The sequence below is a fragment of the Podarcis muralis genome, chromosome 7 (genome assembly GCF_964188315.1).
Source record: "Podarcis muralis chromosome 7, rPodMur119.hap1.1, whole genome shotgun sequence".
NCBI classification, from domain to species: Eukaryota; Metazoa; Chordata; class Lepidosauria; order Squamata; family Lacertidae; genus Podarcis; species Podarcis muralis.
In genome coordinates, this window is record NC_135661.1 from 90884403 (window position 1) to 90909952 (window position 25550).

The 25550-nt window shown below is 45.5% G+C and overlaps 1 protein-coding gene across 1 annotated transcript in view; it reads left to right on the plus strand.

Moving 5' to 3' along the window:
* The first annotated feature begins 709 nt into the window (after positions 1 to 709).
* The window catches only part of LOC114603038 (uncharacterized), a 47532-nt gene continuing 22691 nt past the window's right edge, over positions 710 to 25550 (plus strand). Inside the window, 7 exon segments of the mRNA XM_077932442.1 lie at positions 710 to 883; positions 1138 to 1312; positions 3677 to 4180; positions 4777 to 4858; positions 13648 to 13730; positions 14050 to 14176; positions 16107 to 18181. Coding sequence (XP_077788568.1) covers positions 3767 to 4180; positions 4777 to 4858; positions 13648 to 13730; positions 14050 to 14176; positions 16107 to 18181 — 2781 coding nt within the window. The 5' untranslated portion in view covers positions 710 to 883; positions 1138 to 1312; positions 3677 to 3766.

Below are 25550 nucleotides of genomic sequence, written 5' to 3' on the forward strand. Positions count from 1 at the left end.
CTGCCCCGCAGCCTCCAAGAGAGACACCCCCGGGCCCCCCCAGACCCCCCTCTCCCCCGCCTAGACGCCCCTTCGCAGCCCCGGAGCCCCAGGCAGAGAGAGGGGCTCCTCCTCCCAGACACGGGTTCCCCCTTCCCACGCACACGCGCCCAGTCCGGCTTCTTCCCGGCCAGGCGCCCCTCCTCTCGGCCCGGGGGCCCCGCACCCTGCCAGGCCCCCCCCAGGCCCCCCCTCTTGCTGGGACAGGGCTCACTGCCCCGCAGCCCCCCCCCAGAGAGACATCCCCATCTGGGCCCCCAAGACCCCCCTCTCCCCCGCGTAGACGCCCCTTCGCAGCCCCGGAGCCCCAGGCAGAGAGAGGGGCTCCTCCTCCCAGACACGGGTTCCCCCTTCCCACGCACACGCGCCCAGTCCGGCTTCTTCCCGGCCAGGCGCCCCTCCTCTCGGCCCGGGGGCCCCGCACCCTGCCAGGCCCCCCCCTTGCTGGGACAGGGCTCACTGCCCCGCAGCCTCCAAGAGAGACACCCCCGGGCCCCCCCAGACCCCCCTCTCCCCCGCCTAGACGCCCCTTCGCAGCCCCGGAGCCCCAGGCAGAGAGAGGGGCTCCTCCTCCGGGACACGGGTTCCCCCTTCCCACGCACTCCGCTCCCCCATTGCGGGCCCAAGGGCGGCCTCTTCCCCTCCGAGGGAGCAGCTCTGCGCCTGCGCGACGCCTCCGCCGGGAGAGAGAAGGGCGAAGGGGCGCCGAGCTGGCTTCCTAGAGAGGACAGGAAGGGAAGGCGGGCCGCTCCTCCCCCCCTCTGACGTCCCTTCCGGCCTGGCCTTCGCCTGCCGGGCTCCTCTCGGGGGAAGCCTGCGGAACTCCCTGCCCCGCGACGCTGAGGTAAAAGCTCCTTGGCTTTCCTCTTCCTCGGACCAGGCTCGGCCTGGCTTCTCCTCCCGGAGGGGGCGAAGGAGGGAGGGAGGGAGGGGCCTTGCCGGGAAGGGGGGGGGCTCTCTTTCCCAGGCTGGACGGGGGGGTCTCCGAGGGACTCTCGGCCTCTGGGGAGTCTGGCTTGGCAGATGCAGCCCGGGCGGGGGGGGCGGCGGGGGGGCTCTCTCTCTTTTATTTCCCCTTCTTTTTCTTTCTTGCAATAGACCTTGCTCATGTCTGGAAGGAGAGGGGCGAAAGGGGGCATCCCAGAGCCCTTGTCTCTTTTTATCCAAGAGAAAGTCATCTAAAGAAGCGCCCAAACAGAAAGGAGGATCCCGTCCTACGTCTCTTTCCTGGGCATCTTGCAATAACCTCCATTTTAACTTGGCATAAAAAGAGGTAAATATTTCTGCATCCCCCCATCTTGACATAGGCTTTAATTTCAGCACATAATGATTTTGAAACAACATAAATGGGTATTTGTCACAGTAACACACAAATATTTTATCTTCAGTTTGAAACCCTGTTTCCTCCACCAAAACCTTCTGGTCTTCTCCTCTCATATTCTTTGATAACCTTTTCCTTTTCTGGTGATTAATTTAAAGCCTTCTAACATATCAGATGCAACACAGATGGAGCCTGTGTGTGTGTGTGTGTGTGTGTGTGTGGTTTCCTCTTGTTTTTTGAATAACTTTTTATTGGGTTTTATAAAGAAGGATCATAGGAATAATAAAGAATACAGATAAATAAAGCAACTCTCCTCATGCCATCTGTATATCACAAAAGCAGCATAATAAATTTGCGACATCAGGTTCATTATCAGTGGTCAGCGTATGACTTTTGGGTTAATGAATTGGTTTGAACGCGACCAAAAATAAAGGGGAAACGGAACAGAGTGAACAGAGAGCATTCCACATGGCAAAGCCCTTGTGGTTGTGCTTCGATTAAGGGTGAGTCCTGGGCCTTTCTCCTCTTCCATTGACAACTAAACAATATAAAGTGTTGGTCTGTTGATGAACTTAGGCCCAGAAATGAACTGGCAACCAATGCAGGTACCATATTTTTCGCAACATAGGACACACCGGACAATAGGACGCACCTTGTTTTAGAGGGGGGAGAACAAGGGGAAAAAATTATCCCCCTCTCTGCCCAGTGCCCCTTCAGCGAAGCGGCAGGAGGCGCTGCGCAGAGAGGGGGAGAATTTCCCCCCTCTTGTTTTCCCCCTCTAAAACAAGGTGCCGTTTAAGGTGCGTTCAGACGCCTTCAGGCAGCTACCTTGGAATTCTGGAGAGCGAGAGGGGTCGGTGCGCACCGACCCCTCTCTTTTTTTCCCCTTTTTTTATATTTTTTTATTTAATAACTTTTATTTCCAATATTCACTCTTTTAAAATCACAATAGAAAAGAAAAAAAAGACATCGCAAAATAAACAGATGTAGACAATAAAATATCAAGAGACCCCTCTCACTCTCCAGGCTTCAGGTTCCTTTCGACCTGCTCTTTGGGGCTGGCGGGGGGGAGCCCACCACCAGCCCCAAAGAGCAGGTCAGGGAGCAGCGCAAAGGTGCGCGGCTATAGAGGCTCTTGCCATAGCTGCGTGTCACCTCTCCAGCCGGGGGAGGGTTGCGGGGCTATGCTGTCTTCGCCCCATAGGACGCACACACATTCCCCCCTTCATTTTTGAAGGGGAAAAAGTGCGTCCTATGGTGCGAAAAATATGGTATTTTAAAACAGGAACTACATGTATGCTAAAGGATTTTCGTGGGTCTTCAATGAGGAGGGGTAGATGCCACCTGTCAGGCTTCAGGGAATCCCATCCCTCCCCCAGTGGCCAGCCAAGAAGTAGACAACAAGAAGAGTTCCTGCCGAGTCCTTTATTCAATATTTACAGAGAGAGACTTTGAACAGCGCCTCTCCATTGCAGTAATGGCGTTGTTCTGAGTAAGGTCCCACCCCTCTGTCTCTCCTCTTCTACGTCATCCCTGCGTCGGCTGATCTGTGCTTTCTGCCTCTGAGCTTCCTGTTCTCCTACTCTCAATGCACGCTGGATCCTGGGAGAAGGAGGGTCAGGAATGCTTTCTGAAGACACGGAGTCTGTCAGCTGTCTCTCCCCTGGTGCTGCTTCTTCCTCCTGCTGCAGCTCTCCCAATATTTCCCAGCTTCTCCCCTCTGCAGCCTCTGAACTATGGCCTTCTGCAAACCACTGTTGTCAATCTATACTGTCCTCCTCTTCTCGGGAAGGTTCAGGAGGAGGGAAGGGGGTCTCCAGCATTCCTCTTGGGTCCAGTCCCTGACACCACCTGGAACCTGTTGGAGAAAAAGGTGGGATAGAAATGCCATTAGTAAAAGAGGGAACCCAGTTGAGAACCCAACCGCTGCATTTGGGTCCAGTTTCCGAGGCGTCTTCCAGGGCAGTTCCACCCAGAGGGCGTTGCAACCTTCCCATCGGATCCAGAGCAGGAAGTCCCATGGCCACATCCTGTCTGTGCCAAAGGGATGGTGGCTGGAGCTAGACGTGAGCCCTGCTGCTCACCAAGCCACCCAAGCAGATATGGCTGGGTTGGAGTGAAGCTCTGGACTATGAAGTGGGGTTGGGAGGGACCCCACTGTTGCCTTGGCTCCAGATTACACGTTATATAAATGACTCACTTGTCATTCACAGTTATGACTTCTTCCTCCTCCTCCTTTCCCCACGCTTCCTCAGGGAACATTCTTCTTCTCTTGGCTGTGCTTTGATCTTATAATAGAACGTGTTTGATTCGTAGGATTTGCTGCAGCTTGCATTAGGACACACAAAACTTGGCAGAGGACCAAGGGGCTCCTTCCGATCTCTTGGAGACTTCCCGGGAGCCCAGATGGATGAGCAAGACTCAGCTGGCCCTGAAGCAGGAAGAGGCCATGCCCTGGAAACTGGGAACAGTGGGGGATTCTGGGAAAACTCTGTGAGGAAGAACCCGGGTCAGGAGGACACCCCTTGCTCAGAGGTGCAGAGCCAGCAGCTCAGGCAGTTCTTCTCCCAGGAGGCCAAAGGACCCCAAGAGGTTTGCAGCCAGTTCTACCATCTTGACCATCAGTGGCTGAAGCCAGAAAGGCACACAAAAGCTGAGATGTTGGACCTGGTGATCTTGGAGCAGTTCCTGGCTGTCCTTCCTCTGGAGATGGAGAGCTGTGTGAGGGAATGCGGAGCGGAGACCACTTCCCAGGCGGTGGCCCTGGCCGAAGGTTTCCTCCTGAGTCAGGCAGAGGAGAGGAAGCAGGCAGAGCAGCAGGTGAGAGAGACTTTCCTCTGGATACTCCCCAGGGGCTCCAAAGAGGAGGGAGAGTATTCCCAAATCATTTCCTAATGGCCCATCCTTTTTTTGGAAAGCATATTATTATTATTATTATTATTATTATTATTATTATTTATGACACCCATGTGGCTGGGTGCCTTCCAGCACATGTAAAAGCATAAGAAGACATCAGATGTCTTCTAAAAGTTATGCATTTTCTTATCTCCTTCTCACCTGATGGGAGGGCATTCCCCAGGGTGGGTGCCACTGTGGAGAAGGTCTTCTGCTTGCTTCCCTGTAACTTCGCTTATCAGCAGAAGACCCTCGGAACTGGACCTCAGTCCATGGAGACGCTCCTTTGGGTATACTGGGCCTTTGATGCCAACACTTTGAATTGTGCTGGGAAACGTTCTGGGAGCCAGTGAAGATCCTTGAGGACCAATGTTTCATGGTCCTGGCAGCCAACCCCAGACACCAGTCTAGCAGAAGCAGGAAGCAGCTTTCACCTCTGTCCCCCGAAAGCGCTTGCCTCCGCCATTCCTTCTCTAACCCTTCTCCCCATTCTCTGTTTTGAATCCTTGTTGCTCTTTCAGAGGAAGGATCTTTTGGCAGAAATGGGTCTTGATTCTTCTGAGGCAGAGAAGACTCCACTGGACGCCAGAGTGAGGCCTCTGGGTAAGGAGGAAGGAGGGTTTTCTCCCCCGTTTTGTCACATTCTCTTGGTTTCAAAACTAATCTCTGAGTTCTTTGCATCTTTTAGGGGAAGACACCTGGAGCCCAGAGCTCGGGGGGGGGGGGGAGATGTATTTTTGCACAACTATTATGTGAAATGGGTACAAATGTCCAAATGTACGCAGCAGGGGAGACATTTATGATAGTAATTTGATTAGTTTAAAATTACAGTTCCTTAATGGCCTCATTATAACAATGCGAAATTACAATACGATTAGTAATACCAATCTTTAAGATACCAAATTATATAATATAGGTCCCCCCCAGCATGCTAAAACTGATGGTTTGATGATTTTCTTGATTTCTGCATTCCAAAATCTTATTATTTTCTTTTCTTTTTTTATAATAATATTTTATTAAGTTTCACAATAAAGAAAATTGACAACAACCAAACAAAAAACAATAAAAACACAGGGGAAATATAAACACAACAATTTCACAATACAAAAATACAAACATTTAACCTAACAGGGGGAAAAGAAAGAGTTAATAAACACACACACAAAAAAAAGAAAAAACATATATCCCTCTTTTCTAGTTGTTCATTTTAAATTAACTTATTTTCCTAACTTCCTCACACCTCCCTTTTTTGTATCCCTCTTAAAAAGTTAGTTCAGCAAATTCATCCAATTTACTTTATCCTTAATTATTTTACCTCCCGAATTTATAACTTCAAATTTTTATCTATCTTGTTGCTAGCACCCCTTCATTTCATTTCAATGTCATCAGCATTCATACATTTTACAATATTTCTGTAAATAAATTTTAAATTTCCTCCAATCTTCTTCCACCGACTCTTCTCCCTGATCTCGGATTCTGCCAGTCATCTCAGCCATTTCCATATAGTCGATTACTTGCATCTGCCATTCTTCCAGAGTGGGTACTTCTTGTGTCTTCCAATGCTTTGCGATGAGTATTCTTGCTGCTGCTGTAGCATACATAAAGAAAGTTCTATCCTTCTTTGACACCAATTGGCCAACAATGCCCAGGAGAAAGGCCTCTGGTTTCTTCACGAAAGTATATTTAAATACCTTTTTTCATTTCTGTAGGAATGAAAATCAGGACAGACGAGTAGCAGGTATGATGTGAGAGGCGTCTGCGGGGCAAACCCCGGGAACTCTCTTTTATTGAATATTACAAACATTGCCACAGGTGTGCTCGTGGCTGATTGGTTGATACAAACACAAAGCAACTTGTTGATGATTGGTTAACATAAGGACAAGGTGGGAGTTACATATGATCATCAATCTCCTATAGATTAAAGGCTGGGAAAGGGAGTTGGGACTAGACAGGCATGGAAGCCTCCTAATTAAATTATAACCAATGATTAATATATTTAGACTAAAACAATTACATTTCAATATATGTGGTCAACTAAGCATTAAGGAATAGGTCAAAGTGTCATGTTGTCTTGAACTCAAACTGAACTGGAACATTTGAACTCAAACTGAACTGGAACATTTTGGGATGATGAGAGAATGTCCCAAGAATGGTTTGTGCAGTGTGTGCAGAGGCAGAGAAAAGCTTATAAGTGAGACTTCCCAGAATGCCAGAGAAAAGAAGCAAGACTTCCCATAAGGCCACAGTTATGTGCAGGAACAGAATTTCCCTTCACATTTCATTATAAATCATCTCCCAGAAAGCCTTAATCCTTGGGCACGTCCACCAAAGGTGAAAGAATGTGCCTTCAACTTCCTTACATTTCCAGCATTTATTATCAGGCAGATGATAAATTTTTGCAAGCTTGACTGGGGTCTGTTGGAATCAAGCCTTATCAGAGGAATTGGCCACTCTCCAGGCACCGGGCTTAATTCCTTGTTTACCTCCCCATCTGCGACTCCCGGCAAGACCAGGGGAGATCTTCTATCGGCGATCCTCCTCTAACGTGAGAAGAACACACCACTCTTCCCCTCCTCCCTGCCATTTCCCAGGGAGGGGAAAGAGTCAGACAGAAATGTATTTACATGCCTTTTATTTCTGTCTTTCAGCAGTACAGAGAAACGTGTCTATTCTCTTAACACCAATAGCAGAGAGAGAGAAACTCCTCCCCTGTATTTCCTGTACTTCCAGTACAGGTCAGATGACACTCTGAGCTAACATCCGGTGCTCAGCACAGTGAATAGACTGCCCCTTTGTTCCCACGGTACAGTCACAAGCATCAACATCCTGTCTGGCATTCCAGCCATCTGGAGCTCGCTTCTGCATTGCTCCTTTTTCGTAACACCTGTACATCATTTTCATAATATTCTCTCTTAGGGCATTACATGCCGTAAATTTAATCCCAGTGGTCCACAATTGTTCCCATTCAGCAAACATAATGTTGTGTCCAACATCTTGTGCCCATTTAATCATAGCAGATTTTACCGTTTCTTCCTCAGTACTCCATTTCAACAGCAAATTATACATTCTTGATAGTATCTTAGCATTGGGTTCTAGCAATTCTGTTTCTAATTTTGATTTTTCCACCTGGAAACCAATTTTTTTATCTTGGTTATAAACGTCTCTTATTTGAAAATAATGTAACCAGTCTCACACCTTCCCTTTAAGCTTCTCATAGCTCTGCAATTTCAACTTGTCACCTTCCTGTTCCAAAATTTCCCAAAACTTTGGCCATTTGGCCTCCATATTAAGTTTTTTCAAGGCTTTCGCTTCCATAGGTGATAGCCACCTTGGGGTTTTACTCTCCAGAAAGTCTTTATATCTTGTCCAGACATTGAATAGTGCTTTTCTGACAATATGGTTTTTAAATGCCTTATGCGCTTTGACCTTGCCATACCATAAATATGCATGCCACCCGAATACATTATCATAACCTTCAAGATCTAAGATGTCAGTATTCTCAAGAAGCAGCCATTCCTTCAACCAGCAAAAAGCTGCTGATTCATAATAAAGTTTAAGGTCCGGCAGGGCAAACCCCCCTCTGTCTTTAGTCTCAGTAAGTATCTTAAATTTTATTCTGCGCTTTTTGCCCTGCCAGACAAATCTAGAAATAACTCTTTGCCACCTCTTGAAACAGTCCATCTTGTCAATTATTTGCAATGATTGAAACAAAAACAGCATTCTCGGCAATACATTCATCTTAATAACAGCAATTCGACCAAGCAAGGAAAGCTTCAAATTCGACCAAATTTCTAAGTCTTTCTTCACTTCTGACCAACATTTCTCATAATTATCTTTAAATAATTTCGCGTTCTTAGCAGACATATTTACCCCCAGGTATTTTACCTTCTTTACTAATGTTAAATCTGTCTCATTCTGAAACCTCTCTCTCTCAATCGGCGTCAAATTTTTCTCCAAAACCTTAGTTTTTGACTTATTTAGCTTAAAGCCTGCCACTTGACCAAACTCCTGGATTAGTTCTAGAGCCCTCTTGGTACTAGATACTGGCTCCTGTAGTGTCAATACAAGATCATCTGCAAAGGCTTTAAGTTTATATTGTTTGGATCCGACCTGAATCCCTTGTATCCGCTGGTCCCTTCTAATCATATTTAGCAAAACCTCCAGGACCAAAATAAAAAGCAATGGGGAAATTGGGCAGCCTTGTTGTGTCCCTTTCTCAATTTTAAATTCTTCTGTCACTATGTTGTTAACTATCAATTTAGCCTTTTGTTCAGAGTAAATCGCACCTATACCATTTTCAAAGTTTTGTCCAACCCCCATCCCCTGTAAGTTTTTCTTCATAAAACTCCAGGAAATATTGTCAAAGGCTTTCTCCGTGTCTACAAATATCAAAACTGCTTTTGTGTTGATATTCACTTGTAGCTTTTCCAAAATATTAACTACATTCCTCATGTTATCAGATAAATGTCTACTGGGGAGAAAGCCAGCCTGGTCTTTATGTATCATCTCTGCTAGTACTTTTTAAAATCTTTTGGCCAAAATGTCTGCAAAAATTTTGTAATCCACATTAAGCAGGGATATGGGGCGGTAGTTCTTAAGTTGTGTCTTCTCAGACTCAGTTTTAGGTATAAGTGTGATATAAGCTTCTTTCCACGACTCCGGCGCCTTTCCCCCCTCCATAATTTCATTACAAACCTCCTTTAATGGTTGAATCAAATAGTCTTTCAAAGTTCTATAGTATTTGGAGGTTAATCCATCAGGCCCTGGAGATTTTCCCAGTTGCATACTCTGTATGGCACCTTCGACCTCTTGTTCCGATATTTTGTAGTTCAGAAGTAATTTATTTTCTTGAGAGATTTTTTGTAATCCATTGGTTTTCAAAAATTGATCAATTTTAGTCTCTATCTGTGGCCCTTGTGTATAAAGTTGTTTAAAGTATCTCTGGAAGCAATTTCTGATCTCCTGTGGGTTTTGTATATTCTTTCCATTCACTTCAAGATTAGTCACAGTATTTAACTTATGTCTTTTCTTCAACTGCCATGCTAGCAGCTTCCCACACTTATTAGCAGATTCAAAGGTCTTTTGTCTCATCTGTTTAATTTCCCATTCTATCTCCTGGTTTGTCATTTTCATATATTGAGCTTGATAAAACTTAATTTCTCTCAAGATCTCCTGCGACTTTGGTTTGACTCTAAGCTTCTTCTCCCCTTCTCTTATTTTATCCAGGATCTTTCCTTTTTTCTCATCTTGAATTCTCTTTTTTATTGCATTCTGCTGGATCAAAAACCCTCTCATTACAGCTTTGCTTGCGTCCCAGATTACCCTTTTTTCCACTTTGGTCTTCAAATTTATCTCAAAATAGTCTTTCATGATTTTTTGGGCCTTCCTGATGATTTCTGGATCTCTGAACAAGGTGTCATTCATCCTCCATCTAAAAGAACAGTCGATGTTAGTTTCATTTCCAGTTTCACAGGATTATGGTCAGAGCATGTTTTTGGGCAAATTTCCACCTTTCGGATCTTTGGAGCCATTCCTCTAGTTATCCAGATTTGGTCAATTCTTGTCCAGGTCTTTTTGGCTTCAGAAAAAAAAGTCCCTTCTTTACCTAGGGGGTTCTTTGTTCTCCAAGTGTCAATCAAATCCATATTGTCTGTCATTTCAAAGAAAGATTTCGGTAGTCTTCCATCTTTTGTTATTACTTGTCTTTCTGACTTGTCCATGTTTGTCGATACCACTCCATTCATATCTCCAAGCATAATAATATTGTAGTCCATAAAATCCAACAACGTCTCATGCAGTTTCTTAAAAAATTCTGATTTCCCCTCATTTGGTGCATAAACACCTACTATCAAAAGTCTCTCTCCTTGAGATTGTATTTCAATTGCCACAAATCTTCCTTGTTCATCTTTAAAGATTAATTTTGGTGATAGACTTTCTTTCGCGTAGATCACAACTCCTCTCTTTTTTACTTTGTCTGATGAGATAAATTCTTGGCCTAATCTTTTATTAATCAACACTTTCCTATGTGTTCTAGTCACATGGGTTTCTTGCAGGCAAATCAATTCCAAATTTTCTTTTTTCAACATATGAAAGATTCTTTTCCTCTTGTCAGGGGAATTCAGACCCCGAATGTTCCAACTTAATATCTGCAGAGACATTGTAAGATTATTCTGTTGTCCCTCCAACTGCTCCCATCAATTGTTCTTGGTCAGTGGGTGGTATTACTTTCTCTATTTTCTCCAATCCCGGTGGTAGCTTCCCTGTATCCAAAACTCCTGGTCCTGGTATCTTCGGCTCTTTTTCCGCCTCTTTTTGTAGATCTTCCTCGTGTTGATTCAAAAATCTCACTTTATCCTCCTCTGATCTTATCTTCACTTTTTCCCCTCTGTAGTTGAAAGACAGGCCCTGGGGGAACTCCCACCTGAAGATTATGCTATTCCTTCTTAACAAATGGACTAGGTCTCCGTAGTTGGCTCTAAGGTCCAATAAGTGTTTTGGTATATCTTTAAAAATTTCAATTCTCGAATCTTCTATCTCCAAAGGATTCTTGTAATGGAGGCTCAATATTTTGTCTCTCTCTTCTTTGGATCTAAGTGAGATCAAACAATCTCTTACTCTGTTCTTTCTTCCCCCTTTGCCAATTCTAAAGGCACTCACTATCTTGAAATCTTTGTCCGATTCAAGGCCCTAAAATTCTTCAAACTCCTGTGTGAGAAAATCACACAAGTTACCTCCTTCCGCGTCCGGTACTGCTCTGATTCTTAAATTAGTCTGTTTATCTCTAAGTTCAATTAGAGATAGTTGTGCCTTATGGTCCTCCAGTTCCTTATTGATTGGCAATATCTTTTCCTCTACCTCCAACACCTTCCCCTTCGTTTCCTCAGCAATTTTCCTTGTCAATTTCGATTCCTGGAGCAGCCGGTCAATAGCCTGTGTATTAGAGCTGATAGTTGTAGTGTTTAAGTCAATTTTAGCTGACAATTTTTCCAAAGCTCCAAATATTTTGTCTAGTGATGCATTTAATGTCTCTCCTGTCTGCACAGTATCTTCTTTTTCTAAAGCAGAGTGGGCTACTATTGATTGTCTTCGTTTCTGCTGCCTGGTTTTTATCCTTGTAGATTTTTCCTGGGGTTTTTCCTGATCCATAACTTGTTTTTTTGATCTCAAGGTCGTTCTCACAGCCTTAGCTTATTTTGTTATGAGAAAGTCTCCAAGCCAGCTGCAATGGAAAATCCCCAGTTATATCACAGGCCTCCTCTAGGGGAGCACATTAGCAACAATGTTCTTTTCAGGGTTAGTTGTATCTAAAGGCAGCAGTGTGTATTTTTTTTGATTTTCCAACTTTCCAATAAAAGGCAACAGTTTCCAATAAAAGGCAACTTTCCAACAAAAGGCAACACTTACAAAGATAATCCTTCAATATTTTCAGTTCAATTGCGGATCAGTCACATATAGTTACAATGTCTCTAAACGGTGCAGTGCTTTCTACTGTCCTGTCAGACCAACATCAGGGATTAAGAGGCGGCGGTCTTTCTTTCCTTTCCTCACTTTTTCCTTCAATCAAAATATTTTCTTCTCCTCCCCCCCACTCTGGAAGGGAGTTCTTAAGTCTGACATTAAAATTAGTTCCTTTTAAACTCAACTTTCCCGGTTCTTAGTTCCAACAGTCTTTGCTTTAGTTCTATTTACAAAACCGGAAGACGGACTTCCTTTTTACGCCTTCCCGCTTCAGAGCCAAATTCAAGTTCTTTGTCCCGATCAAAGGCACAAGTCCTTTGATCTTTCGATCTTTGCAAAGTCTTAGTCACGGGTTGTAGTTTAGAAACCGAGATTTCAAAGGAAGAAAGGTCAGCGCTTTCCGGCAACAGCTGCACGGCTTCACTCCACAGAAGTAGCGATCGACTCTCAGTGCCGCGCCACCCCGTTCCGCTCCGGAGCCCCTCGCGGGGTCCCTTTGCCACTTGGGGGGCGCTTCTGGCACCCGCCGAGTCCCACGGCTGCTGGCTTTCCCCGCCTGCGGTTTTTTAAAGGGTCTCCGCTGTGCCGTAGCGGATAAACCCGATTTCTGCGGAGCTTCTCCCTCGTAGTTAGAGGGTGACCGCCATTGCCGTTGGCGCCGCTTCTGGAAGTCCAAAATCTTATTATTTTCAATTACCCTCCTGTCAAGATAAGAATCCTTTATACAAGTAATATATAAAACTACAAGTGAGGCACTCCGGCGATATCCTTACTCTTCCCATGTGTGGCAATCTTCCTGTTCATGATTTTTTTCCTGTCCTTGTAAAATATTTTATCTTTTCCTGGTTGTTGCTGTTCTCCATCAATCCTTGGGCGGAGCTAATATCCCATTGTGGTTTCAGAAATTGTCCATCGCTCTGTCCTGTGCTTTGTTGTTTGGCAACTTTAACAGCAGCTGCAAAAATCACACTGTCCCAATAAATAACCTCTTTTTGCCATTTTTCTTCTCTGCCTGGGAAGGAGAGGGATCGGTCAAACTGCAATTGACTCAGTAATGAACCTTATCAGCTCCTGCACAATTTTCAGATTCCTTACATCCCTCTGTCTGGCCGAAGATAAATGTGCATTTATCCAATTAAATTAAATTCCAAGTCCTTTTAGCATTAATCAGTTCAGTCTGTATATAATACAGGATGGGGAACAGTCAGCTCTAATTTTCCATCGTAAACATTTTGCAAAATAGAGCTTCCCTCCCTTTTTCCTTTTTGTTTTTACACACACAGTTCCATTTGATGTTATATTCCATATCTGCAATCCAGTTTCATCCCTGCTCACCCGTACATAGATATTTTGAACTAGTATCCAATGGCGGGCTGCCAAATCATAAATGCAGAGAAGAAAACTTTATATAAAGAAGCCATAGGCTCCCCTCCCCCCACCCACTGTCTTTTGCAGCAAATGAAGTTTATTCCCAAATTAAAACCTTAAAGACCTTGCAGCTGGTTCAATTCCGCAGTTTATGATCTCATCTCTTCCAGCAACGCTTGTACATTAGTCCAAATTGAGCTCTAATTGACAGGAGAACCTCTGCTTCTTAATGGCAGTGAAGGAGGGTTTTCGGCAGGCAAAGAGCTTTTGCACTCAGCGCCTCCCTGCCTCCCACAATCCATGCCGGAGCCGGAGCCTGGTACCGAGACAAACTGGGAGTGAAGCCCGTTCCCCCCTGTCCCTGGGAGAAACTTGCAAGGAGAATTACCCTCAGTCATCCTTGTTTTTCCTTTGCCAACGCTCTCCCGCTGCCTCCATTAAGGCAGAGCGAAACCGGAAGCTAGCAGGGGAGACTTTGACAAGCCCCATCTGTACTTAGAGATGCACTGTTTCACCTCTGAGAGAAGCAGGCGCTCACGGCTTCCACTTACCTTTGTCTCTCCCAGGTGACGGAATGATGCCACCAAGACCTGCTCCTTCATCTTTTCATGGTGGTGGAGGGGAGGCAGCAGCTGTGGACCCAGATCAGGTAGGGGGCAGGAGCCTTGTGGGGAAGGACTGCTTGGATGCAGACTGGCTGGACACAGTTGGATGCAGAGGAATGGTGGGAGGAGCCAGAGAAGAGGGAGCCGACTGGGAGGAGGAGGAGGAGGTGTCTGAAGCTGGAGAGGGAAGAGGGCTCAGGGAGCAGAGGGAGTCTGTGGCAGAGAGCAGCCCAGACTCCGAGGCAGAAGCTGCAGCAGGAGAGAGGAGGGATGAGGAAGGCAGAGAGGGGTCTGGCCGCTGTAGAAAACAACAGAGCCAAGTGAATGTTCTCTAAGAGGACAGCCTTTTTCCTGTTCTGTTAGGGTCCAGTGTGCTTTGAAGATGTAGCTGTCCATTTCACAGACGAGGAGTGGGCGTTGCTGGATCCTGACCAGAGAGCTCTCCATAAGGAAGTCATGGAGGAGAATCGTGGGATCTTGGACTCTCTCGGTAAGGCTCCCTATTGGATCATCCTATCTGTTTTGTAATGCAAGACATCTCTCTATGTGACGAACCTCTGATATTTTGATGGGGCTCAACAGCGCCACCCACAGCCCCTGGGATGTTAACACTCCCACAGCAAACCTTGGAGGGATGGCTATTGATTGTTTTCCCTGTGAATATTCTTCTTTCAGTTCTGTCGTTTAAAACCATGATCAGGCTGTCTGAACTGCCCAGGCCTTCTTAAATGTAGGATTCAGAGTGATTTGGGATGTTGAAGTAGCTTCAGTCAAGTTTCCTGCTTTTGTTCTTCCTTCTGTCTCTCTCTGGTTGACCAAAGAGTCGCTTGACCTTGGAGATGGCACAGATTCCACGACTGAACCAAACAAACTCCATCCCAAAACAGAGCCAGGCTTTTTGAATCTCAGGCAGTGAACCCTGTAGTAACAATAATGATAATTTTATTATTTTCACCCTGCCCATCTGACTGGGTGGCCCCAGCCAACAAATAGAAAAACATAATAAAACATCAAACATTAAAAACTTCCCAATACAGAGGTGCCTTCAGAAGTCCTGTAAAAGTTGCATAGTTATTTCCTTGACATCTGATGGGAGGGCGTTCCACAGGGTGGGTGCCCCTACCGAGAAGGCCCCCTGCCTCGTCCCCTGTAACTTCTCACAGTAATGTAACATTTAAGTACAGTGCTACTTCGGGTTAAGAACTTAATTCGTTCTGGAGGTCTGTTCTTGACCTGAAACTGTTCTTAACTTGGAGCACCACTTTAGCTCATGGGGCCTCCTGCTGCCGCTGCGCTGCTGCTGCACGACTTATGTTCTCATCCTAAAGCAAAGTTCTTAACCCAAGGTACTATTTCTCGGTTAGCGGAGTCTGTAACCTGAAGCTTATGTAAACCGAGGTGCCAGTGTAACGAAACTTGCATAATGATACTAATGCTGATATGACAAGTTTCTGCTGCATTCTGTGATGTCAAGAATTTAAGAAAACATTCAAATTGGTTTAAGGTGATGCACATCATCATTAAATTTTTAGCCACTAAAGAAATTTAAATTTGGCAGCTGCTACACACATTTGTTCAATATACGAAAAGTGTTCTTCAGCACATAGAAGTGACGTGCAGCGTAAATTAATAATGCAGAGTTTTAAAGAATAAGAGCTTTACTGAGTTAAAATAAACTTCTTGATAAACAACATGGTTCCAAACAGTTTGACTGAGATTCCATACTGACTCTGCTCACAACTGAGGCAGAGTGACTCTGACTGAAATCTTTCAGAGAACACACAGAGAAACTGGCTGCTAAGTCACATGTCAGAGTGACTCAACAGTTAGCAGTTAGGCCTGAATAACTTTAGTAGGCCCAAATGATGGTGCAGTCCCAGCACTTCCCAGCCTGCTTTGCTGCTTCTGCTCTCATGTGTCTTCGTCACATGATAAGAAGTTCACGTTTGCCATTTTTATTCCTTTACTCTTACATCGCCCACCACAAGGCAGCTGACTATGACCAAGTCAGTCCAGAGTCAATGTTCCCAAATATTTCTCCAGCTCTTAAAATTTGTTTAGATTTATTACTGCATACTGAACAACTTAGCATATTGAATATATCTTAATTTTAACAGGGAACTTCCACATTGGCCACCTTTTTCCATAAAAGCACATTTTATTTATTAAGATAGTAGATCCATATTTAAATTTGAACAAAATGACATTACCAGGTTAAGCTGTACTTTTAAAAACTTGAGAGAGAAAACATCTAATATTCAACTTGATTCGTATATGAAACTAGACATTTTTACAGAACAAAAGGAACATTATACCATCTAACTCCCTTCTGTTCTTCCCCTGTCCCAAGCATTAATGAGCATTGTTCCGTAATTTGGGACTGCACTTCTTCCCCAGACTCTAATCCGTTTGCCTCTTAGTTTCAGGTGGTGATGAATTGGAAATGAAGAACAAGGGAGACCACAACGAAATCCACACAGTGGAGGAGCCATATCAGGATTCAGACTGTGGAGAGAGCTTCAGTCAGAGCTCCCATTCCACTTCCCATCAAAGAAATCCCGTTGAGAAGAAACACTATCAGTGCTTGGAATGTGGAAAAAGCTTCACCTGGAAACAGAGTTTGGCTGCCCATCAAAGAATTCATACAGGGGAGAAACCCTATCACTGCTTGGAGTGTGGAAAGAGCTTCAGTCACAGTCACAATCTCACTTCCCATCGTAGAATTCATACAGGAGAGAAACCATATCACTGTGTGGAATGTGGAAAGAGCTTCAGTCACAGCTCCCATCTCACTGCACATCAAAGGATTCATACAGGGGAAAAACCCTATCACTGCTTAGAGTGTGGAAAGAGCTTCAATCAGAGGGCTAAGCTCACTTCCCATCAAAGGATTCATACAGGGGAGAAACCCTATCAGTGCTTGGAATGTGGAAAGAGCTTCAATCAGAGGGCCAAGCTCACTTCCCATCAAAGGATTCATACAGGGGAGAAACCATATCAGTGCTTGGAATGTGGAAAGAGCTTAACTCGGAGTGCCCATCTCAATTCTCATCAAAGGATCCATACAGGGGAGAAACCCTATCAGTGCTTGGAATGTGGAAAGAGCTTCAGTCAAAAAAGCAGTTTTACTTCCCATCAAAGAATTCATACAGGGGAGAAACCCTATCAGTGCGTGGAATGTGGAAAGAGCTTCAGTCAAAAAAGCAGTTTTACTTCCCATCAAAGAATTCATACAGGGGAGAAACCCTATCAGTGTGTGGAATGTGGAAAGAGCTTCCGTAACAGCCGCAATCTCACTTCCCATCAAAGGATTCATACAGGGGAGAAAGCATATCACTGCTTGGAGTGTGGAAAGAGCTTCAGTCACAGCCACGATCTCACTTCCCATCGTAGAATTCATACAGGGGAAAAACCCTATCAGTGCTTGGAATGTGGAAAGAGCTTCACTCGGAGTACCCATTTCACTTCCCATCAAAGAATTCATACAGGGGACGAACCCTATCAGTGTGTGGAATGTGGAAAGAGCTTCACCAGGAAAGAACATCTAACTGTTCATCAAAGAATTCATACAGGGGAGAAACCGTATCAGTGCTTGGAATGTGGAAAGAGCTTCACCTGGAAAGAAAGTCTAACTGTCCATCAAAGAATTCATACAGGGGAGAAACCCTATCAGTGCTTGGAATGTGGAAAGAGCTTCATTAGAAAGCACAGTTTCACTTCCCATCAAAGAATTCATACAAAAGAGAAACCCTATCACTGCTTGGCGTGTGGAAAGAGCTTCAGTCACAGTTATACTCTCACTTCCCATCGTAGAATTCATACAAGGGAGAAACCCTATCAGTGCGTGGAATGTGGAAAGAGCTTCAATCGGAGTGTCCATCTCACTTCCCATCAAAGGATTCATACAGGGGAGAAACCCTATCAGTGCGTGGAATGTGGAAAGAGCTTCAGTCAAAAGAGCAGTTTCACTTCCCATCGTAGAATTCACACAGGAGAAAAACCCTATCCGTGTATGGAATGTGGAAAGAGCTTCAATCTGAGGGCCCATCTCACTTCCCATCAAAGGATTCATACAGGGGAGAAACCCTATCAGTGCTTAGAATGTGGAAAGAGCTTCAGTCACAGCTATAGTCTGACTTCCCATCGTAGCATTCATACAGGGGAGAAACCATATCAGTGCATGGAATGTGGAAAGAGCTTCACCAGGAAAGAAAGTCTCACTTCCCATCAAAGAATTCATACAGGAGAAAACCCCTTTCAGTGCCTGGAATGTGGAAAGAGATTCATTAACAGCTCCACACTCACTTCCCATCAAAGAATTCATACAGGGGAGAAACCCTTCAAGTGCTTGGAATGTGGAAAGAGCTTCACCTGGAAAATAAGTTTCACTTCCCATCAAAGAATTCATACAGGAGAAAATCCCTTTCAGTGCCTGGAATGTGGAAAGAGCTTCACCAGGAAAGTAGGTCTCAGTGCCCATCAAAAATTACACACAGCAGAGAAGTCAGATCAGTGTTAGGAATGTGGAAAGAGCTTCAGTCAAAAAGGAAATCTCATTTCATCAAAGAATACATACAGGGGAGGAATCATATCAGTGCCAAGAGTGTGATCGGAGGGATTTATGAAAGTCTCATTTTTAAAGCTCTCTAAAAAAAATACAGTTGTAGCTCTTAAAAGGACTTAGAGCTGGCTGAAAACGCTAAAATCAAGACAGGCTTCGACAAGTTTGTTTCTCTTTGAAGGAAAATATTTCTTCTACTCAGAGCCACTTAAAGAGAATTGGATTCCTGCAAGACAACCACTCATATCTGGACATCTAAATTGCTAGGTCCTCTTGGACACATTATTTCTTTTTTCTGTTTTATGGTTCCTCTCTTAAAGTAATTATTTGGTTTATTTGTTTAATTCAAATCTTAATTTAAGAAATTGGATTTTATGTTAAACATCTTTTGTGTGTTGGGTATCAGGCTGGAAGGAAGAGGGAGGGCTGGAAAAATGCAGGAAACAGGATCTCTTAGGAAAGATTTATTCTGTGACCTTGACAAACTGATAAGGTGCTACTGGAAAATAGGGAGAGGGAGATTTTGAATATGGCAGTTCAAAAACAGTTTACACCAGGCCTGTGTTAAATTTGGAGAAGCTATTAGCCCGAATTGATAGAAATAATGAAATGGAGACAAATTTGACCACTAAAGTAGAGGCACTGACAAAGAAAACAGAAGCACTAGATATCTCCATGAAAGGAAGGGAGGTGAAGTCTGAAAAGCTGGAAAAGAAGAGAAACAACAGCCAAGTAGGTTCCTAGAATGCAACAACTGATTGACTTGCAGGAAAAGACCAATCAGGCTCCAGGAGGGAAGCAGAATCAGCCAATCAGAAGGGACTAATTGTGTAAATAATGTATACAAAAGCCTGATCGTGGTCAAGGGGTGCTACGTTAGCTTACTGGGGTTGGCGTGGTTTGGGCCACTGGGGCTAGCCATCACCGGGGTGAACCTCACCAGCTCCCACGTGGACGCCATGTGCAAAGAGTTTCCGGAGGTTTTCGATGGGCCATTGGGATGATATACTGCCCCGCCTCCCCGTTGGCCTACAACTGGGCCCCGCCATCAGGTTCAAGGCCCACCAGGTCCCGTTCACCCTCAAAACCCCGCATTGACGAGGAATTAGACTGGCTTGTGGAGCAAGGAGTGCTCTAGCCGGTGCCTAATGCCCCCTGAGAAACCCCAATCATATTAAAAAGATAAATATGGAAGGTGAGAGATTGACCTATGAAGATCTACTGGAAAGGTCAGAAAGAGGATGGAAAATTAGACCCTATGAAGAGTTGAAAAGTAGATTGACAGGTTGGCTGCAGTACCATCAAATTAATGTCTTATGGAAGGAAGATAGAAAGATTGGAATGAATGAGAAAAAATCTAAATTTCAAGTAGAAATAAAAGAAAGCAAAACTAAACTGCTATCTAAAATGTATAGTCAACTGTTAGATTGGGACACCAAGGATGAAGAGGTTAAAAAAGTTATGGTAAAATGGGCCATAGATATTGGATATAATTTGGATTTTGAAAAATGGACGAAGCTGTGGACTAAAGGAATGAAATTTACAGCCTGTACTGCCCTCAGAGAAAATATGGAAAAGATGATGTATCGTTGGTACATCACTCCTGTGAAACTGCAAAAAATGTATAAGACCGGGGACAGAAGGTGTTGGAAATGTAAATCTAAAGAGGGAAGCTTCTACCACATGTGGCGGAAATGTGAAGAAGTTAAGAAATTCTGGGATTCCATCTATAATGAATTAAAGAAAATACTTAAATACACCTTTGTCAAAAAGCCCGAAGCCTGCCTTCTGGGAATGATCGGAGAGGAGATTAAGAAAGAAGATTATGTAATATTTCAATATGCAACTGTAGCTGCCAGGATTCTATTAGCACAAAATTGGAAAACCCCAAATATCCCGACCGTTAAAGATTGGCAAATTAAATTATTTGAGTATATGGAGTTAGCAAAAATGACGCAGAACATTAGACAGCAAAAAGGGAGAAAGTTTATTGATGAATGGTCTAGATTTATAACATATATAGAAACAAATTCTAAAGATATAAAAATCACAGTAGGTGTAACATAATTCTTGTGACGTGTAGATGTTTTATAATGAAAAACTGCAGATTGGATTTAATATTCATATAACCCAAAACCGAGATGGAGGGAAGTCAATAGTTAATTGTTGTAATGTTTGTTTTCTGGTTGGTTTAGGGGTTTTGATTTGGTTGATGGTCTTTTTTGTCTTTGATATGTGATTGTTATTTTACTTTTACTTTTTTGTTGTTGTTTGGTAATAGAAAATGAATAAAAAATAAAAAAAGAAACCCCAATCATCACACCCGTCAAGCCCAATGGCTCAGTCCACATCTGCGTAGACTACAAATGTACCATAATCAAGGCCCTTATGGCTCATGCATCCCCGGTGCCAATGGTCAGCCATGTCCTCGCCACCCTGGCGGGTTCTAAGAGTCCACCTGATCGGGGACAAGGTGAGGGCTATTTGCGTCGCCCCTGCACCTAAGGGCAAGGCGGAACTCCAAGCCTTCTTGGGACTATTGAACTTCCGAATGATTCCTGGGGGGGAACTGCAAGGAGGGCTGGAGAGAGGAATCCCAAGGGGATAGCAGAAGGGTGAGGCCCATAGAGCAGGAGGAGCGGGTAAGGGAGGCAGAACTAGGAAGTCCAGAAGTGACCGAGGCTGAGCAGCGTCCAACCCAACGATCCCATCACAGCCGGCAGCCCTGGAACAAGAGCCAGAACCAGGGATCCCTACCGAGACGCCCAAGACCACAAGGCATACGTAGGTGACCGGCATATCTCAACGACTAGGAATGCTAACCTCCTGGGCACAGCGGGAACTTAGAGGGGAGGGGGATTATGTACTAAGCTTTGATCCTAGAACAAAGGTAAGTAGGATCCTAGAATGCAGCAACTGATTGGCCTGCAGGAAAAGACCAATCAGGCTCCAGGAGGGAAGCAGATTCAGCCAATCAGACAAGACTCATTGTGTAAATAATGTATATAAAAGCCTGAGGTTTGGGGGCAATTAAATCACTGCTTTACAAGCTGCAATAAAGAGCATGAAATCACTACAGGACTCCTGAGTAGATTTCAGAGAATCTAATGCATCTTTGGTTGGGATTGTCCAGGAAGGAGATTGGAGATGGTTGCCAGTCAAAGGGTAGTTTAAGACGCGGGGGGGAAAGACCTCCTTGTGAAAGGGGGGCAGTTTTGGGAGACATTCCAGCTGTGGCATTGGCAGCCAGATGAGGAATCCTGGAAGAGGACACTCCAGGCTCATCTAGTCCGACCCCTGCAATTCAGGAACCCTGGTTCCTAGTCCCGCCAGCTCCCTTGAACTGGAGCAGCGCCCCGTTGGAGAGCAGCCTTGGGTCGCCTCTGGAGCTGGCTGGACCTTTTGGACGGCTGTTTCCATCCCCCCTGCCTTCTGCTGGCAGGCCCGGTTGGGAGTTGTAGTCCAAAGCCCATTGAGGGTGCCTGGTCCTGGAGGTGGTTTTCAAGTTGGAACTATGTTTTGACCCTTTGCCAAAAGGAGATGCCACAAAGTGTGTGTCGGGAGGGTGTCTTTTCAGTGCCAGGATACAAGGTGCTCTCTTGACCCGGGAGCCCAGTCCCTCTCCCCCACCCCTAGAAAAGGGGGTCTTCCCCTCATCCTCTCCTTGCAGGACCCCCTTTTCCTTCCTCTTTGCAACTCTCTCTCAAGGGACCCTGGAGCCAAACACTTGCAGAGTTTTACTTCTCAAGCAAAGGGTGGGAAGGAATACATTCTTGTTACTCTTGAGATGTACAGAAATCTGTTCCCCGTGGAAGGAGAAGCTTGCAAGTCCCCCAAAGTCCCCCGATGGAGCAGCTCTGCGCCTGCGCCACGCCTGGGGCTCCTCCGCAGGGAGAGAGGAACCAGCAAAAGGGTTAAGTGGCACCAAGCTGGCTTCCTAGAGAGGAATAAAGGGAGGAGGCTATCCAGAGCACAAGCTCCGCCCCCATCAGGGCTTTTGTCTCTCTGCTCTGCAAGTGCTGCCTGGGGGCGCCTTCTGGGATCTGGTGAGTGGTCTTGGGGAGATGGGGGGTCCTAGGGCTGCAGGGGAGGGTCCCCCCAAGAAGACCCCTCGGGGGCCCTGGCTCCTGAAGAGAGAGAGAGAGAGAGAGAAGGGAGCAGGGCGAGCTCCACTTTGCAAGGGCTCAGAAGAACAGCCACGAGGGCCAGGGAGTCATGATGAGGGACCCCCAAAGTCATTAGCCCACCCCCGGCCAGGCAGGAATCTTCTGCCCAGCCTGGGTCTCGAACCCAGGGGCCTGAGATCAAAGAGACCCGTGCTCTACCCACTGAGCTCTCCTGCCTTGTTCGGGTTCATTTCTGGAAGAGTCTGAGAGAGAGAATGTGAGCTTGGTTTGCTCCTCCTTGCAAGGGTTAAAAGGAACTGAGCTGGATTCCTAGAAAGGACAGGGAATAAGGGGAGGGATGAGGTCCTCCCAAGCAAATGCCCCTCCCTCCTTCCCAGGATCCTCCCTGCCAGAGGGTGAGGGGGCTTTCATTTCCTCTGCAGGAGCTTCCTCAGTTTCCCTTCTGGCATCAGGTGAGTTTCCTCTCTTTTCTGCCCTAGGGTGCATTGGGGAGAAGTGGGGCGGGGTGTCCCAGGGCTGCAGGGGACGGATCCGTGGGGATTTTGCTCAGCTCCTGCAAGGGGATCCCCAAGCCAGGGCTAAGAGGTTCTGCCCCCCTTCCTCTCTGCAAAGCCAGGGAGGCTGCAAGTAGCAGGAGGTCTGCAACTCTTGTCTTGCTCCTTTGGGGAGGGGTCCCTGAGTCAGGAAGAAAAGGGCCTGCAAAGGAACCCTGATGGGACTGAGGAATCAGCCCAGGTTGCAGCCAGATGGAAACATCTGGAGGCAGAAATAAAAACTTGGCCTCTGTGCTAAAGAAAGTCCTTCCATCTCCCAGTGCGCAGTTAGACCCATGGAACTCCCTGCCTCAGGAGGAAGAGATGGCTTGAGAAGAGGACGAGGCCCATTCAGGGAGGAGCAGAGGGCTAGCGATGGCTCCAGGCCCCCCAATTGGAGGCAGCCATGCTTCTGAAGGGGGAGAGAGTTGCCCTCAGAACAAAGACAGAGGTCTGTCTTCAGAATATGGGAATATGGTGCTTGAACTCCGCGTCTGGGCTGTGATTCAGACTCATCCATGCTGGCCCAGGGAACATTTCTCTTCTCCTGACTGTGTATCAATCTCGTAGTAGAAGAATGCATTTGCTTTACAGGATTCTCTGGCACCTCATTAGGACAGGCGGAACTTGGCAGAAGACCTAGGGACTCCTTCCGATCTCCTGGGAACAGAGATGGATGAGCAAGACTCAGCTGGCCCTGAAGCAGGAAGAGGCCTTGCAACTCACCATGGGAGCAGTGGGGGATTCTGGGAAAACTCTGTTTGGTCACATTATGTGGATTTTGAAACTAATCTATGAATTTGTTTAATCTTTGGGGGTGGGGGGGAGTCACAGGGGCCAAGAGCCCAGAGAAAGAGAGATGTGCTTTTGCACTGTAGTATGTGAAATGGGTACAAACGTGTTGGGAATCAAGCCTTTATCAGGAGAAACTGGCAACTCTCCTAGGCACCCGGCTTGATCTCCTGTTCACCTCCCTGTCTGCTTTCCCGGCAAGATCCAGGCAGAGGTCGCGATAGGCGATCCTTCTCATACGTGAGAAGAACACACCCCTCTTTCCTGCCCCCCCCCCCCCCGGGCAGGGGAAAGAGATAGGCAGAAACGTATTTACATGCCTTTATTTCTGTCTTTGCAGCGTTACGAAAAACATGACTGCTCTCTTCAAATTCCAACAGTCGAGAGAGAAACTCCTCCTGTACTTCCTTTACAGCTCATATTACACTCTGAGCTAATTCCGGTGCTTCGCACTGTGAATAGACTGTCCCTCTGTTTCCCACGGAACAGTCCCAACATTCCCATTATTTTTTTGCTTTCAAGCTACCAGCAGCTCGCGGGTGCATTGCTTCTATATCGTAACATACTTCCCCATATGAATCAATGTGCGCTGCGAGCAAAGCGTGATCCAGAGAAGAAAACAAACAGTTGTTATTCATCTAACACTCCCCTGTTGTTTCAGTTCCACCCTTGGAACTACCCACCACTGGTTTCCCCAGTGTACCTCTCTGGTTGTCTGACTTCCAAGGAATGAGTGCATCTGCATTACCTTGGCTAGGGAATGTAGTGTTACGCTTAGCAACTCCCTGTTGTGTCTTTGTCTCTGACTTAGACACAGCTTCCACCTGTCTTGAGTTGTCAACAATAGTAACACATGCAACAGCTGAGTTAGCAAACTCTTTTGAATACCTCTTGGGTGGTACACCCTTTGTAACTCTCTCAGACCTACGTATGAGGTGCTGATCCTCTCTGCTCACTGGTTCAGTTTCAGGACTCTTTGGAGAACCAGTTCCAATAGTAAACAGTGGTTCATCCTTCACCTGTGAAGGTCTAGCCATTGTGTGAGATTTCCTCTCAATGACCGTGTCAACTGAGCTCTTTGAGCTATCACTGTCACTCTCAGTACCACTGTAATCAGTAAAATCATCATCATCATCTGAGTTGTCCTCTGTTGGAAATGTGTGAACAATTACTCTCTCCTGTTCAGGAGCACTCTCTAGAAATTTCGTGAGAATCACCTGACCAGATTCAGGCAAAATTACTCTGTAGATACCCTTTTCATAACCCACAAAAATGCCTCTAGCATTCTTTACTCCACCTGGAGCATTAGATTTTACATGAGACCCAAAAACCTTAAAATGGGCAGCAGAAGGTTTTCTATGGAACAGGTTCTCAAAAGGAGAACTTCCCAAATCTTTTGAAACCTTTCTCATCCAAGTGTAACAATAATACATTATCAACTCCGCCCAAAACTCATGTGGCAAATGTGAACTCAGCAATTGCACCTTCATCCCATTTTGCAATTCTCTGTTCACTTTTACACAAATACTTTTGTTCCATGCTTCTGCAGAAACAGCAGTCTTGTGCCTTATCCCTTTCTTATCCAGGAAATCCTGAAAATCCTGTAAAAGAAAAACTGGCTTTTCATCTGTGAAAAGACAATCAATGTTAGCATCATGAACATTTTCAACCTTGTCACAAAACTCTAAACCTTTCTAAGGCTTCTTTTGGTTTCTGCAATATATATATCCACACATAATGAGAAAAATAATTCACACACACAAGATAATATATTGCATTGCCTCTAGATGGTGCTAGAGGACCAATCACACCAGCATACACTCGCTGAAATGCCCTGTCAATTTTGGTCGC